The following is a 15,181-nucleotide window of genomic DNA, read 5'->3' as shown; positions in this document are numbered from 1 at the left end:
GTCTGAAGAATCCATCCTGGTTGAGAGCAGGGACGAATTCAGCAAAACATCGTACGTTATATATTGCCCATCAGTCGGTATACAAATACTGATGTTTGTATGCAGCGTGATTCTCCGCATAAGTTGTGAACATGAATACAGAGACATGCAAGGAAGAACAGGAAAGCTGTTAGGAAATACAGGCACCTGGCAATGAAAGCTGAAACTTGTGGTCAGTAGGACCGGGGACAGTGACACCGGACAGCTCAGTAATGGCCCAATCCTTGCCAAGAGTCGCTGAATTAACAATCCTGGTGTGATAAAGGACGTGCATGGTTTGCACGTGGAAAGAAAAAGCGGTAAAATACATTCGCTATTTCATTGGTGTCTAAGGAAGCTTCATGGCTTCTGAATATTTTAAGACTCACTGCACCAAATGATGCACACTAAGAAAGCTCCAAGCCACAAATTCCCCTGCACGGCTTTGTCCCGCATCATTTCAGAGCCCCGGGGAGCAATCCACCACGAGAGCAAGGCTTTGTCAGACCAGCAGCTCCAGCAGCCTCTTGCAATATTGGGCTGAACTGTTGACAATCCAGCCAACTGGCGGAGCACAGGCAATGCCAACCCAAGTAGTTCAGTGTAAACAGCCTTGTCAAAAGATTTGACATGGTTTTTTTGATACAATCATAGCATGTAGCCTAACACACTCCTATTTTTGAAGGGTTTAGCCTGAATCCCTCTGGAGGATGTTCCTCTGGGACACTTACAGTTATCCATCCTCGGATAGCACAGTTCACACCGATGGATAGGTCACAGCTGGAAAAGGGAACGTGGCAGGGAATCACATCCCATATTCTGCGGTCCCATGGAGCCCTACCACGCAGTTACCCGCAGGCTCGGAGACCTGTATGTGCAGCTCAAGCAAACAATGGCAAAGAGGTGAGACAAAAGCGAGGTGAACGTGGCTCCCACATTTAGGAAGGGAGAATCCCGAGAGCGTAGGGCTCCTGGATGAGAATCCACGTGGACACGAGCTCTCCACGCCGCGGGTGGTCTGGGCAGGACGGTGTCACCGACCGGGAGCGGGGCTGCCTCCAACCACGGCACCCCCGGGACCACGGCCGCAGCGTGTGCTCAGCTCGTGTCCACACCTCAAACAGCCTGTTGACAAAATAGAAAAGGTTTGGGAGGGAGATCCAAAGAAGATGAAAGATTTGGAACAGATGCCTTGTAGGGAGATACCGTACGGCATAAAAGGTCTCCTAGAGAAGAGTAAGGGTGGCTTGATCGCAGTCTGCAAGTACCTGCACAGGAGATGGTTTCTGATAGCAGACAGCTCTTTAATCTAATAGAGAAAGACATAATGAGATCCAGTGCTTGGAAGCTGAAGCCAGGCAAATTCAGACTAGAAACACGGTGGAAATTTTTTAGCAGTGAGGATAATTAACCATAGGAACAATTTACCAAGGAATGTGGTGGATTCTCCAACTCGTGCAGTATTTAAATTAAGAGTCTACATATCTTTTGAAAGATAAGCTCTACTTCAAGCAGATATTGTTGGCTCCATCCAGGATGAGTAGGCACGGGGCTTAGGCAAGCAGTGCAGGAAATCCAACCAGAGGATCAAAATTTGTTCCTTCTAGCCTTAAAAAGGTGAATTTATGAAATGGACAGATGGATAGAGCTGAAGACTTTGAGAATGAATTTGGGGGCCCCCATTTGCTAGAAACAGCTCTGTTTTTGCAAAAGGATGCCAGGCAGCTGGTGGGCAGGGGGGTCCTGAGTCCCCGTGCTGGCCCTGACCACCGCATCCAGCCCAGCTTTTGGGAATCGCACCGAACTCGGAAGCGAAGTCACTGTGCTAGCCTGTTCCATACGAAGCCCTCAAGGCTGCCACCGCCTTCGTTTTCATTTTTAATGGCCTCTTATCAGCAGAGAGCGAAGAACAGATGCTGAAAATAAGGTTTTCGAAGCCCCCCTCCAGCAGGCTGTGCCGATGGGGCTGGGAGGAGGACAGGGAGCTGGGGCTGTGCAAGACGAGGCACGCCGGCAGCCTGCCTGTTTGTTGGAAGCTATCAGGGCTCTCGGTTCCCCGGAGCTGCCCGTACATGCAAGAGCCGCGAGCCGATCTTGGCTGTTTTCTCGCAGGCAGCCCCTCGCCACGCCGGCCAGCTGGTAACTGATAGATAATTAGTATTTTTCTCAAGTCTGCTTTGAGGTGGATCAGCGCGCCCTCCCCTTTAAAATACTCGCAGAAGCGTTAATGGGGTCTTTGGCCTCCCGTGGCCTGGCTGCAAAGGGGCAAGGCCTCGGTGCTGGCAGCTGGGGGCTTGTTCTGCTGCAAGAGGGGGACGAGCCCCACGCTACGCAGGGAACGGGGCGCCCCTTACCCCAGTGGGCGCGCACGGTGGTGCCCAGACCACGTCCAGCATCGTGCCTGCTGCTCCGGGGCACCGACAGCCGGTGATGGAAAGGCTCCGTGGCTGGAGAGGGTCAGAGGCAAGGTGAGGAAGCCCTGCCACCGCGGATGTCACTGAGCAACTGCTCAAAGCAAACCAGTCGGCATCCCGTGCTCGGCCCCCGGGAGGGCTTGGCTGGCCCCGTTCTGGTGGTTCCATAAATATTGCACTGGGAGACAGGGAGCTGAAATGGTTCCTCTGATGTAGCTGAAAGGGGAGGATGGAAACAACTGGTGTCGTTGGAGGGAGGTTCTCCTTGCTGGTTGCTCTCTGAAGTACGTTGAGATAGGCAGCCGTAAAGAGGAGGAGGAAATCTTCAGGAGAATCTGTAGAAATCGCTTCAAACTCTGGCAGCTTACCACATTTTCGAGAGCGACTGCACAACAGCAGTAGCCTAGAAATGAACAAGGGCACGCGTAGCTCGGTGCTCGCCATCTGAGCCATAAACATCTTTGTTTTGATGTGAGTAGCTGGGCAGAAGAGCATGGGTATTTTGGCATGCCAGAAATAGGAAAGCAACCTCAGCATCAGCCTGCTCCAAAGCCATTGAAGCCAGCCCACTGGAGGCTTTCCATGAGCCTTTGCAGGGCGTGGATGAGGCTCCAGGAGCTCCAGACACAATGGAATTAAGAAAAAAGGCGAAGGAATTTGGTGCGCGGTGTTCCAACACGATCACACTATCAGCCCCACTATCTTGAACGTGTATGGTATGCACAGGTCAAGGGAATGACTTGCTGGCAGCCGCCTCTCCAGCGGGAAGGTAGCGCTGTCCCGCGGGGACGGCTGGGAAGCGAGAGGGGATGGGGACATGCTGCGGCGAGGCAGCAGCAGCGGCTTTGGCCAGCTCCCTCCCGGTCTGCCAGGAGCCCAGCCAGGCACTGGCACGGAGGAGGACACCCCCCGGCCAGCCGTGCCACCTCGAGCACAGCTGGTGGGGACCCGCGGAGCTCTGTGAAGAGCCCGTTACCCATCGGCTGCACCTGCAAGGCTGCTCGGGGCCCTCGTTGTCCAGGCACCTTCTCGGGCTGGCTGCCTGGAGGAGGAGATGCCGTGCGGAGCTGGGCACCGCAGCAGTTCCTGGGCTGCTCCCCCGTGTGCGCGCCCAGAGGAGCCAGCAGCGGACCCTGGAGGAGACGGCTCCATGCGGGCTCGCCTTCCCTTCCTCCCTGGCTCCGTCCCACGTCCAGTCTTCGTAACGCAGCATGAAATAACCGAGCTGGTAGATTTCTGGTCTCCTTTTTGGATGATGCTGAGCTCCGGTGTGGGCTTGGTCAGAGGACCCAAGTACCCAGATGCGTAGAGGAGGCAGACTTACTAGAAACGATTAAAAAATCCCCCAGTGCGCCAGCGCTGGCTGCTGAGGCGGTGAGTAAGAAAGGCAGCGATCCTGGCTGGCAGTTATTTTAGGGATGTACGCACCGGGGAAGGAAGGGAGAGGAGTCCTTTGGGGGTGAACCAAGGGATTTTAATTAGGAGTAGCAGCACGATAACGAAGGTAGAAGAACACCGGGGCTCTGCAGGCACCTGGAGAAAAGCCCAGGTCCCATCACCGTGCCACAGAGACATGCGGGCAAGTGGGTGCTGTCGCAGCCCCTTACAGCCACCCCCGGCACAGCACCTCCGCGCCGAGCCCCGATGTGTCCGGCACCCGTGGGGGCTTTCCTCTTCGGCACCGGTGATGCTCCGGGCGTATGCGAACCCCAGCTCGTAGCAAACGGGCAGCGAGGTCACGCCGGGAGGAATTTCCAACTCAGTGAGAAGTTGTATAGGCTAGTGATTAAAAAATGGTTATTAAAAAAAATTAGAAAGGGAAAAATAAGCCCTGCAGTCGGCATGTCTTCCAGGATCTGTCGTAACAGATTCGTCCGAGCCGGTTAACGGTATTTGCGGTTTGCAAGATGCTACATGTCGGGGGAAGATGACAGACACATTATTATCACCTCTCCGCTGCGATCTGTCCAAACCTGTCCCAGGATGCAGCTCCGCAGCTGCTTGCTAGGGAGTGCAAGGAAATTAGCAGCCGGAGGCAGCACTTTTCTTCTCTCTCTCTTGCCAGGCTAGTGGCTTTATTGGGATCCATTGACTGCAGTCCTGGACACGTCTTGAGTAGAGCTAATGAGGAGAGTGGAATGTAAAGGAGGAGGAGGAGAAGGCTGGTAGGGAGGAGGGGGGAGGATTTGTGGAAAAAGTAATTGTTGAGCAAATCATTTCCTTCAAGAGAGAAAGGAGGACTTGGCTGCAGCCCTCCCGAAGCAGGCAAGTCTAGACGCTTCGGTGTCAACAGTTGAAGATAAATAAGATTTTATCAGCTCCGAATCTGTTGGGACACATCCTCCTAGCGGTTCTGCTGCCCTGGGAGGAGTGCAGGCAGATGGACTTCTCTGCTAGGTCTCTCCACGCAGAAGGTTCAGGCTATTTCTTGAGCGAGGCTCTTAGCATACGCGGGGAAAACACACCTCTCCCAGCTCTCGTGTCCTGCGTGGTAGCTGCAGGTCCAAGCAGGGCACTGGCCTCTTCCAGAGCGGGTCTGGGATGTTTGCAGGGGGTGAACGGACAGTCTGAAGGCTTAATTCAGTGCCGTTTCACAGCTGCCACCGCATTAGTCTCCCTGAATTTCTGTGGGGCATGAGGTCCCTTGAACCCTGTAGCGCACAAAACATTTCCTTGGATGCAGTGGCAATGGTACCGAGGTAACTGCTGGAAAGGAGAACTGAGGGGTCTCCACAGGGGCCGATTACACCGCGGGGCTTCATCACTCCGGTGTGTTTGTGTCCCATTGCGTTCAGCGTGGATACAGCAGGGTCTCAGTCTCACCCAAGAGCAGCTGTGTTTCAAACACAGGGGTGAAACAAGTCCCATCCAGAGACCCTTTGGGATAGCAAGTCCCTAGAAAAACAGAGGCTCATGCTGATGAACTGCTGGCATTTAAATAATTTTGCTTTTCCGTTAATTCTTCCTGCTCTGGGCTTGCACTACAGGACATTACAGTGGCAGGGAGGAAGCAGCAGAAGGTGCCGTTGTATTTTCACTGCAGCAAACGAGGGTATGCGGACACCGGGAGCCCCGTGACCGTAGGAAGAAAACAGGCACGTACATCCTGCAGGTTTGTGGAAGCGTAGGGCAGGCTGCTCCTGTTTGCTGTTTGTACTGTGCTGTCAGCCACAAGCCACACCGAGGCGAACCTGTTGTGCTCCGCAGACGTACGGTAACAGGCAGTCCGACGTCCGTCTGCGCACAGAGGTGACACAGTCAGAGCTGGAAGAACAATACCGACGGTCCGAAGCACAGACCGGGAACTGGAGGCACAGGATGGAGGTGCCCAGAGGCAGAACAGACTCAAACTTGTGTAGGTGTGGAAGAAGTCTCAGGATCGACATCCTTCAGCCTTGCTGCACCGGCACCGGTGACGCTGGGGACTGCACTCGGGCGTCCCCAGGGTGCTGCTCCCGGCCGAGGCTCCGACACCGCCGCGCAGACACAGCCCCGGCCGTGCTCGCTTCCCACATACCAGGGACAGCTCCTCTGGCCGGGGGCCAAGGAGTTTCCGCAGTACGCTCCCACCCCGGCGCAGGAACCTCCGCTCCTGGGGGTGCAGCCCGGCCTGGGACAGCAACGGGAGCTTTTTACGCATGGACGAGAGCAGAAGTCGCGGCTGCTGCCAGCTTGCAGAGCTGTGAACAAACAGGCAGGACACGAGGGAGCAGCCAGAGGCTCGCCCTTAGCCCAGATGGCAGAGAAGTGGCCATGGCAAAAAGAAGGCTGTGAAGCATCAAGGTGACGGCACCAGTCCATGCGACAAATGCTGGTATTTCGGTCTCCTGGGTTCTGCTTTTCGCTTTGCCACTGCCCTGTTTTGTGCTTGAGGAAGGCTCAGCACCTTTCTGTGCTCTCTGTAAGCCAGGTGCACGCACTTCAGCTGCAGCTCATGAAGTACCAGCAACTCAAAGCCATTACACAGCACAAGCCTGCACATAAATCACCTGTGCTGGATTACTGGTGATAGATTAGCAACTATAGATTACCAGAGAGCAGCAGAGGCACCTGTTTGCCTCTCTGCTTGGAGCCCGAACAGGACACGCATTTTGCTGTCCCTTAGGGAGAGCGCACATTGCTCTTCTTGGCTGAAAATACGGCTGGGGATGGAAAATGTGGCTGGAAATATACTCTGGGGATGTAGAGTCTCTGGATTGTAAACACACAATGAAATGTAACGCTCGTTCCCGTGGTGGCCATGAACAAGCTGGGGCTGCAGGACGGGGAGCGCTTTGCTCCAGCAGCTGCAGAGCGTGCAGGGGGCCCACGTGCTGCCGCGCTCAGCCTGCGCTGGGGGCACAGGCTCACGGGACGCAGCCCTGATCCTTCTTGCCCAGAGTTATCAGCACGGAGTTCCTTAAAAGAATAGTTTGTTATTGTTGAAGGATCTTTGAAGGCAATCCTGGAGCTGTTAAGACACGATAAGGTTATCAGCGGAGGCATGCCTGTGTTGAGCGGCAGCCTTTCTCCCTGCGGGGCAATCGCTGTGCTATTTAACAGAGATTTATCCATGTCATAACATGGTATAATGAGAGAATTTGTTACCAAAGAGCTTGCCATAATGCACCTCTGCTCCTCCAGAGCAGTTTTATTTCCCAGGCATGTTGAGGACTGCCCGGGAATGTCTACATGAAAGGATCCTTTGACAGGAGTTGTCAGTATTTTAACACCTGGCAAGGAAGAGCCCCTTCCAAATAACCCTTGTTTTGCCATGGTGTCTCCTCAAAATGGGGGTGCTGAATCCTGAGTGCACCCCTCAGAGCAGGTTACGTGGGCTCAAGCTTCTCTTCCACCCAGAGAGAGGGGACCCAGGGTGCTGCAAGGGAGCCGCGTTCTCCATCTCGGCACAATCCCTGGTGGTACACAGGGAGCTGATCCGACCCTGGAGTCACTGTAGTCAGAGTTAGCTGGCATCCAAGCCAAATGTAGGGGTTTTGGTGAAAGGCACTGTTACTGAGCATCTTCTGTCTGCTGGCAGGTCCGTATCCCTCAGATAATCAGGGTTAATTCTTGCTGCAGGTTCAGCTCCACGTCACATCTCCACATCACTGACAGCCTCCAGCAGCCACAGCATCCTCCTGCTCTGCCTCCTCTGCCCTGCAGCTTGCTGTGCTGGAGTTGTCGTCTTGCTGGAAACGTGCTGCACCCCTGCCAGGCTCCCGTTCTGCCAGAACGGGCCCCAAATACCCTCGTACCCTGCGTGCAAGCTGCTTTGCTTGCTGCAGAGCCCCAGTGCCCCCTGCTTCAGGGCAGGTCTCCTGCCATGGGGAAAGCACAGCGGTCATCGTGCCGCACCGCGCTGGCAGCAGGAGCCTCGCTAGCCTTTGCACACCTGTATTTTGATGGCTCAGGACAAGCTTTAACATCCTCACAAATATTCTGCACGGTGGTATTTTTTTGGCATAAAGCGCGTGTTGTGGGGATGAGATAAAACCCTCTGAGCAGAGGCATGCCCTGCCATGCAGGAACTAGCTGCGCTCCGTGCAGCAGGGGTGGGCTCTCGCACAGCAAACACATTCCTTGGGAGATGGAAAACAGCATGGCACTGGCAAGGCGGAAGGGAACCGCATCTCCTCGCACGTGTGCCCCAGACACGCGTTTACGGGAAGGCAAGGGATGAGTTGTGCCCTCCCCGCCCCTGCTCAGCCTGCAGCTCCCTCCTACCCTGGTGTGCACTGAAACCTCTCCTGGCTGGGACAGCCACTTGCCACTTGACCCCGTGGGGACCCAAATCGCCCCCAAGGGGTGTCCTGGGGCTGTGCACAGGGCAAGCACCAACAGACCCAAGAGCAACCCCGTGTTGGGACCCATCTCTGTGGGCTGTCCCTACCTTTAAGGGCTCAGAGCCCCCCATGCTCTCCGGCTTCCTCCAGCGCCAGCAGAGATGTTTCCCCCGCTGCCCTGGGGAGGTTTGGCCTCACAATGCAGCATTCCCTTGCTTCTTCTCGTGCTCCATCCCCAGCTCTCACACATGCTGCCACCCCCCTTGGAATTAGGGTGCTGCCTGGTGCCTTTTGTAGGCTCTGCCCTCACAACTCAGCGCACCTGAGCGGGGAGGGCAGGGGGCAGCAGTTAACTGAGGGCAGGGGGCAGCAGTTAACTCCTTCCCGTGCCAGACGGGGCTGCACGTGCGGGGACGATCGCTGCTCTTGCAAGAGGAGTTTGTCTCTTGCTGGTGATCGAACAACCCCTGTTGTGTCCACACAAGGAGTGTTCTGGTGCTTAAGACCCATTTCCTACAAACACACCACTCCAGGGGCGATCCCCAGCTGCTGCCCAGCATCCTCCTCCGGTGCCGGCCCTGGCCCAGCAGCTGCCCCAGCCCGTCCCTTTGTGAGCTGCTGCTGTCACTGCAAGCGAAGAATTGAGTCATGGTCAGGAGAAACCCCGTTCGGCATCGCACTTGCTAGACATAATCAAACTCTGAGGTCTTGCATAATTAGCTGTAATTCTGTTATGCAATGGTAAGCACGGTTTCCTCAGCCGGCTGGGAAACCCTCCCCTGCGCTGCATCAAGCAGTTGGTTGTGTCTGTGCATTAAAACTGTATGTTTCTAGGGAGACAAAAGTACTGAGCGAGAAGTTACTGCAGAGACAGCTTCCACACGAGGTCCTGTGGCCTCTCCCCGACACGCACGGGGGATGCGTGGCAGCAGGGCAGGGACCTGCTGCGCGGCGTCACAGCAGCACGGGCAGCGCCGCCGCGGTTCCTCCCCCGGCACGCAGGGAATCTTCGCGCTGGCACAGCACCCCCGGAGTGGTTACGATACAATAGGCAGTAATTGGTTTTGTAACAAGCCATTATTTTAATTTTCTGGGCTGCTGCCACGTTGGCGGTTCACTCGGAGCATCCAGCAGGCAGACGGTGGCTGGATCCGAAGGGCTGCGGCGAAACAAGCGCTGCCTGGGCACGGGGCGAGGTGCTGCGGCGCTCTGCCCGCACTGGTGCCTGGCTGGATTCGCACCGTAACAGCTTTACACCACGGAAGCAGTGCTTTGTGGCTAGAGGCAAGCTCCGCACAGTGCAGAGTGAATTTAATTCCACTTACCAGAAGGACGGAGGACAGCCGTGCGCACTGCGGTTAGCACCGCAGCAGAGCTCACAGTGCCTCTGGCCTGCACGTTTCATGGTTGAGCTGGTGGACGGGCACGACAGAGGGGGAAGGAGTGCTGAGAGCAGCTCCTTCGGGGGCTCGGTGCTTCCCGTGTGCCCGTTCGAAGCAGAGCTGGTCCATAAAGAGGTTGCTTGAGAGGACGTGAGGTTTGCTCGTGGTACTTCTGGCTGCCTTGCAGGGCTCTCATTCAGACAGACGCTGCCCTGGGAATGCCTGCTGCTCTTCCCTCTCCTGCTGAAAATGTGACTGCTGGCTGCTGGCAGCACCCCTCCTCCTGCCGAGGACACCAGGGGAGCTTCCAGCATCCTCGTAGGCTGGGAAATCCCAGTCCCGCTCAGTGAGAAGCCAGCAGCTGAAGAACAAACGCAGGGTGTAGGCGGGTGGCTGGGGCAGGCTCGGCCGCTGTGGGCAGGGCTGGCCGAGCTCGAGCCCTCCGGCAGGGACACGGGTCCCAAGCACACAGCACCCCTCCCACGAGGGGCAGCAGACGTCCAGGGACCCTGCTGCCCTTACTACGTGTTTGTGTTTTCCCTTTCCTGCTCCCAAGCTCTGCAGACACAGCTCTCTCTTCCTTTCCAGTACTCCCCCCTGCTGAAGAAACTCTACTGTCAGATCGCCAAGACATGCCCCATCCAGATCAAGGTGTCCACCCCGCCGCCCCCGGGCACCATCATCCGGGCCATGCCCGTCTACAAGAAGGCCGAGCACGTCACAGAGGTGGTGAAACGCTGTCCCAACCACGAGCTGGGCCGAGACTTCAACGACGGTGAGTGCTGGCATCGCCCCCGCGGGGAGCAGCCCCAGCCCCGGCCGGCAGGCCCCAAAGCTGGGCAGCCACGTGGCATCGCCGGGCCCTGGGCCCGCCGGGTCCTGGGTAGCTGGGACCAGCACAAACCCCACAGCCCGGGCTTGCTCACCGTGCTTCTGCACCTGGACGGGGGCCCCTAGGTCTCGGGGGGTTGCTGCGGCTCTCACGCGGCTCCTCTGACTCCAGCACTTGCCTTGCAGGCCAGTCAGCCCCGGCCAGCCACCTCATCCGCGTGGAGGGCAACAACCTCTCCCAGTACGTGGACGACCCCGTGACGGGACGGCAGAGCGTGATGGTGCCCTACGAGCCCCCGCAGGTACCCCGCCGGCCCCGGGGGTGGTGGGGAGCAGACCCAGCGCCGGGCCCTGTGCCGCGGGGTGAACCCGCTGGCGGCACGGCTGCTTTGTGGGAGACAGATCTGTGTCCTGGGCAGGGGGCCTGCTGCAATGGCATGAGGCCACCCCAGCTTGCTCCCAGCTCCCAGAGCAAGCCCAGCTCCTGGGAAGTGGGGTGCAGAGGGAAATCCCTCCTAATCCTGGCCCTCAGAGACCCCACAGCCCTTGCAGAGTCTCCTCTCCCCAGCTGGGACTGTCACCATCACTGCAGGGCCGTGTCACCACCCTTCCCCTCCCTGGTGCCCCCACGGTAGCACCCCCCAGGGCTCCTCTGCTCGCCCTGCAAAGGCGCTGGGGGCACAGCCCTGCCCAGAGGGCTGCCCCCAGCTCCCTGCTCAGCGTCCGCTCCCCTCTCCCGGGCAGGTGGGCACCGAGTTCACCACCATCCTCTACAACTTCATGTGCAACAGCAGCTGCGTGGGAGGAATGAACAGGAGACCCATCCTCATCATCATCACCCTGGAGATGAGAGAGTAAGTGGCCGTCCCTGCACTGTCCCTGCTGGCGTGGGGGGAGAGGCTGCTTTCCGCTGGCTAGGAAGAGGGTGGGTGGCAGGGAGGGACCCAGCACGACGCTGGTTTCTCCCCATGCAGCTGAAGCCTTCCTCTGCCCCACACCCAGAAGGACACTGCTGGACTGAGCCCAGCTGAACGTCCCTAGCAGAAATAAATTCATTGGTTTCTCTCTCCTCCCAGCGGCCAAGTCCTAGGAAGGAGGTCGTTTGAGGGACGGATCTGTGCCTGTCCGGGCAGGGACCGGAAAGCCGATGAAGACCATTACCGAGAGCAGCAAGCCCTGAACGAGAGCGCAGCTAAAAACGGCAATGCCAACAAACGCAGTGAGTCCCCTTTTTGGGACAGGGAGGGTGGCTCAGGGCTCTGCTCTATCGCAGGCCCAAGCTCCTAGCCTGCCTTGCTGCTCGGAGGGCTGCAGACCCTTCTGCCTTAGCACCTTTCCCATTACAACCAAAATTACCGTGCTCCAGAAGTTCAGGCCCAAACCTGCACTGGGACATGATGCTTTGATCTTGCTCAACTAAATTTCAGATCCCAGAAGTAGGACCTATTCCCTCCAGAGTGCAATGACATTAGTGCAGAGCTTTCCCGTCCAGATATATTTGTTCTTTGCTATTAGTCTTTTAAAGGGACGTCTTCAATGCCAGAACACAGGTAAACAGCAAGCACCTTGCATGGCTTGAGCCTAAATGCTGCAGGGAAGCAAGGTGTTTTCAGCTGTGTTTGCTCTCCCAGGGACAGCCTACAAATGTCCAGGAGAATGGAAAGGAGGGAAAAGGGGAATTTTCATCAAAAACACACACAAAAATATCCTAAAGCCACAAGCCCTGAATGAGAGCACACGTTTGGCATGTGTCAAGCTAATTCTCTTAGAAGTGGTTATTTCACTCTCCCCAGTGAAGGCTTGCAAACACTGCGGGGCATTGCTCTGCTCCTGCCCCACGGCTGCGGGCTGCACAACCCCCCCGTGTGCCTGGAGGACACAGCTGTTCCCCCAGCCAGACTTGACTTTCATTTTCCACTAACATTTTTCCTCCTCTTTCCTTTCCAGCGTTCAAACAGAGCCCCCAGGGGATCCCAGCACTGGGGACTGGCATTAAGAAACGGAGACACGGGGAGGAGGAGATGTATTACGTGCCTGTAAGTGTCGGTGAGCTGCGGTGGGGAGCAGCTGCCTGCCGTGGCTGGAGATGCTTTGGGCCCTCTGAGGGAAACCCCTTGGGGACGCGGTCTCAGGAAGGATGGGGCTGCAGGTCTCCCACGTGCCAGCAGGCACGGGGGTTAAGCAGAGAGAGCTAGAGGACAAGAGCGTCTGTAAATGCCTGCGTTGCGGGCCCTGGAGTAGTCCCTGGTTGCGGTGACACTGTGCCTGCGTGGCTGGGTGGAAAAAGGGTCCACGAGGAAGGTGGCCAGGTGAGACCTGGGCTTGTTCCATCCTCCAGGTGCGGGGCCGGGAGAACTTTGAGATCCTGATGAAGATAAAGGAGAGCCTGGAGCTGGTGGAGCTGGTCCCGCAGCAGCTGGTTGACTCCTACCGGCAGCAGCAGCAGCAGCTCTTGCAGAGGCAGTAAGTGCCAGCCGGTGCGGCTCTGCAGCGGGCAGCGCGGTGCAGGGAGGCTGCGGGGCTGCCCTGGCTCGGCCGTGTGGCTGGGGGAAGCCCTCAGGCAGCCCCCAAACCATCGCGGTGATGAGACGGAAGAAACCTGGGCAGTCTAGTTCTTCCTCAAAACCAAGGGTCTTCCCATGTCTGTGCCTGTAGGTGCCCAGCAGCACCAGAGGCACTTGGTGAGGGCACCTCCCAGTGCCGACAAACACAGGAGTGATTTACCAAATGTCTGCCAGGAGATGCCAGGGCTGGGTGCAGAAGCCCATTAAATGCATCTGAGATCTGGTCCCCTGGAGTAGCCTTGCAAGCAGTAGCAGCAACTCACAGGATTATTCACAGGATTCTGGGAAGCATGTGCTAGAGCACTGGGTACGAACCCTACTAAGGGGACTGCCCCCAGTGAATTCTCCACCTGCAGGGGTTTCTGCAGACACACGCGGCTGTTACCTGACAAACACGCAGCCCAGCCAATTCTGCAGTTTGTCCAGGGCTGCTCTCCATGCAGACCAGCCTTTCTCAGAGCAACTGCCTGACAGCTCAGCACAGAAGCCTGGTCAGCCCGCAGGGAGGTCTGGGGCGAGGCCGGCTGGCTCCTTGCCTTCCTGCTCACCCCTGCCTTCTTTCTCCCAAGCAGGAGTCAGCTGCAGACGCCTTCGTCCTACGGTCCTGTCCTCTCACCTATGAACAAAGCCCACGGAGGAGGAATCAACAAGCTGCCCTCCGTCAACCAGCTGGTGGGGCAGCCACCGCAGCACAGCTCCAGCTCGGCGCCCAGCCTGGGGCCCATGGGTAAGGTCCCCACCGCGCCCCGAGCTGCGGGGCCGGCAGCTGCGAGGCGCAACGGAGAGACGGCGCTCCCCGCTCGTGGAGGCCCTGCCTGCCCACCCGGCAGTAGGCTCCTCGAGGAGGACAGGGTTGTTCTAAGTATGTGGGTTACGTCTAATTGATCTGTCTGTTGCGTTGACATGGCTGCTGCCTAGGACCCGGAATGCTAAACAGCCACCCCATGCAACCCAACGGAGAAATGAACGGGGGCCACTCGTCCCAGTCCATGGTCTCGGGATCACACTGCACCCCTCCTCCGCCCTACAACCCTGATCCCAGCCTCGTCAGGTAGGAGAGGCATCTGATGCCCTTTTTGTGTTGTCCTCTGATGTTTCTTGCTGTTGTCCCTTGCTCTAACCTTCGGATCTGTCTAGCAACTGGTCAACTGGCCACTGGTTCCAACTGAGAAATCACTGCTCATGAAATCACGTAGTCCATTCTTCTCATCTCAGAAATCAAAGCCCAGCTACCTACTAGTTAGAAACATCTATTGCCCTCATAGACCTCTGCTAATCCATCCTTGCTCAATTAAAAATCAAGTCCACCTGAACAAGAATCTTTTCCTGCATGTCAAACTGCCATGTAGCTTTGTGAACTTCCCCTTCCTTATCAGTGATGTCTGGAACTCAGTCCACGTGGTTTATTTTCCATGAGGAATACGGTAATGGGTCTGCAGACACTTGGTAATGTTTGTCTTTAAAAAGAACACAGATGTTTCAACAGACATCCTACCAAGGCTGGGGAGCCTGTACATCCAGTCACCAGTTGCACAGCCGCAGCCCAGCGCTATGTGCAAAGCACCCCTGCACCAGGCATGCCCCCCTCTCCCTCCTCAGCTAGCTCAAGCTCCCTCCAGTTATTCAGCGTAGGTTATTCAGCTGAAGCCTCTGAAGACGAGGAGAGGGAAAAAGAAAAAGAAAGTAATATTTAGAATGAACATAGTCCCATTCTTCATTTTGACATTAATGGAAATTTAGGTCACGCTTTAGACTGCAACAGCCAGAGAAGAAAAAAAAAAAAAGTCAGGCCAAGCATTCAGAGCATCCCCAAGCAAGTTCCCTCCTACACTCATTTGCCCACATCCCATCTGTGCTGCAGGGGTTTGGAAGTGTTGCCAAGGCTGGAGGCAGCAGCAGCTCGCTGCAGTCTCCTCCTGCCTTTTCAATGAGCTGAACACGGTTTGCCACTACAGTGACGGTTGAGAGCACAGCTTATATTCGTGAGAAGTTAATGCCACTTTATTTTCCAAATTTTTTCTGCAGTTTTTTAACAGGATTGGGGTGTCCAAACTGCATCGACTATTTCACCTCACAAGGGTTACAGAATATTTACCATCTGCAGAACCTATCCATAGAGGTAAATGCTTTGGGAAGATCTGTTCTTACCACTTGTTTCTATCAGCTGTTGATCTTAAAAGCGAGGACAAAACTGTTTTAAAGGAAAG

At 56.3% G+C, this 15,181-nt stretch overlaps 1 protein-coding gene across 4 annotated transcripts in view; it reads left to right on the top strand.

Moving 5' to 3' along the window:
* Positions 1-15,181, top strand: part of TP73 (tumor protein p73) — a 38,894-nt gene that overhangs the window by 18,464 nt on the left and 5,249 nt on the right. For 3 of the 4 annotated variants that reach the window (XM_083802584.1, XM_083802583.1, XM_083802585.1), the window contains 9 exons: positions 10,168-10,354; positions 10,597-10,712; positions 11,155-11,264; positions 11,487-11,629; positions 12,358-12,446; positions 12,749-12,873; positions 13,547-13,701; positions 13,893-14,025; positions 15,000-15,093. In XM_083802584.1, coding sequence (XP_083658710.1) covers positions 10,168-10,354; positions 10,597-10,712; positions 11,155-11,264; positions 11,487-11,629; positions 12,358-12,446; positions 12,749-12,873; positions 13,547-13,701; positions 13,893-14,025; positions 15,000-15,093 — 1,152 coding nt within the window. The remainder of the gene's footprint in view (positions 1-10,167; positions 10,355-10,596; positions 10,713-11,154; positions 11,265-11,486; positions 11,630-12,357; positions 12,447-12,748; positions 12,874-13,546; positions 13,702-13,892; positions 14,026-14,999; positions 15,094-15,181) is intronic. The other variant, XM_083802586.1, reaches the window with a different exon arrangement.

Source organism: Anser anser (genome assembly GCF_964211835.1).
Source record: "Anser anser genome assembly, chromosome: 17".
Taxonomy (NCBI): Eukaryota; Metazoa; Chordata; class Aves; order Anseriformes; family Anatidae; genus Anser; species Anser anser.
The sequence above is the reverse complement of the archived record's forward strand: the minus strand, read 5'-3'. Positions and strand labels throughout refer to the sequence as shown.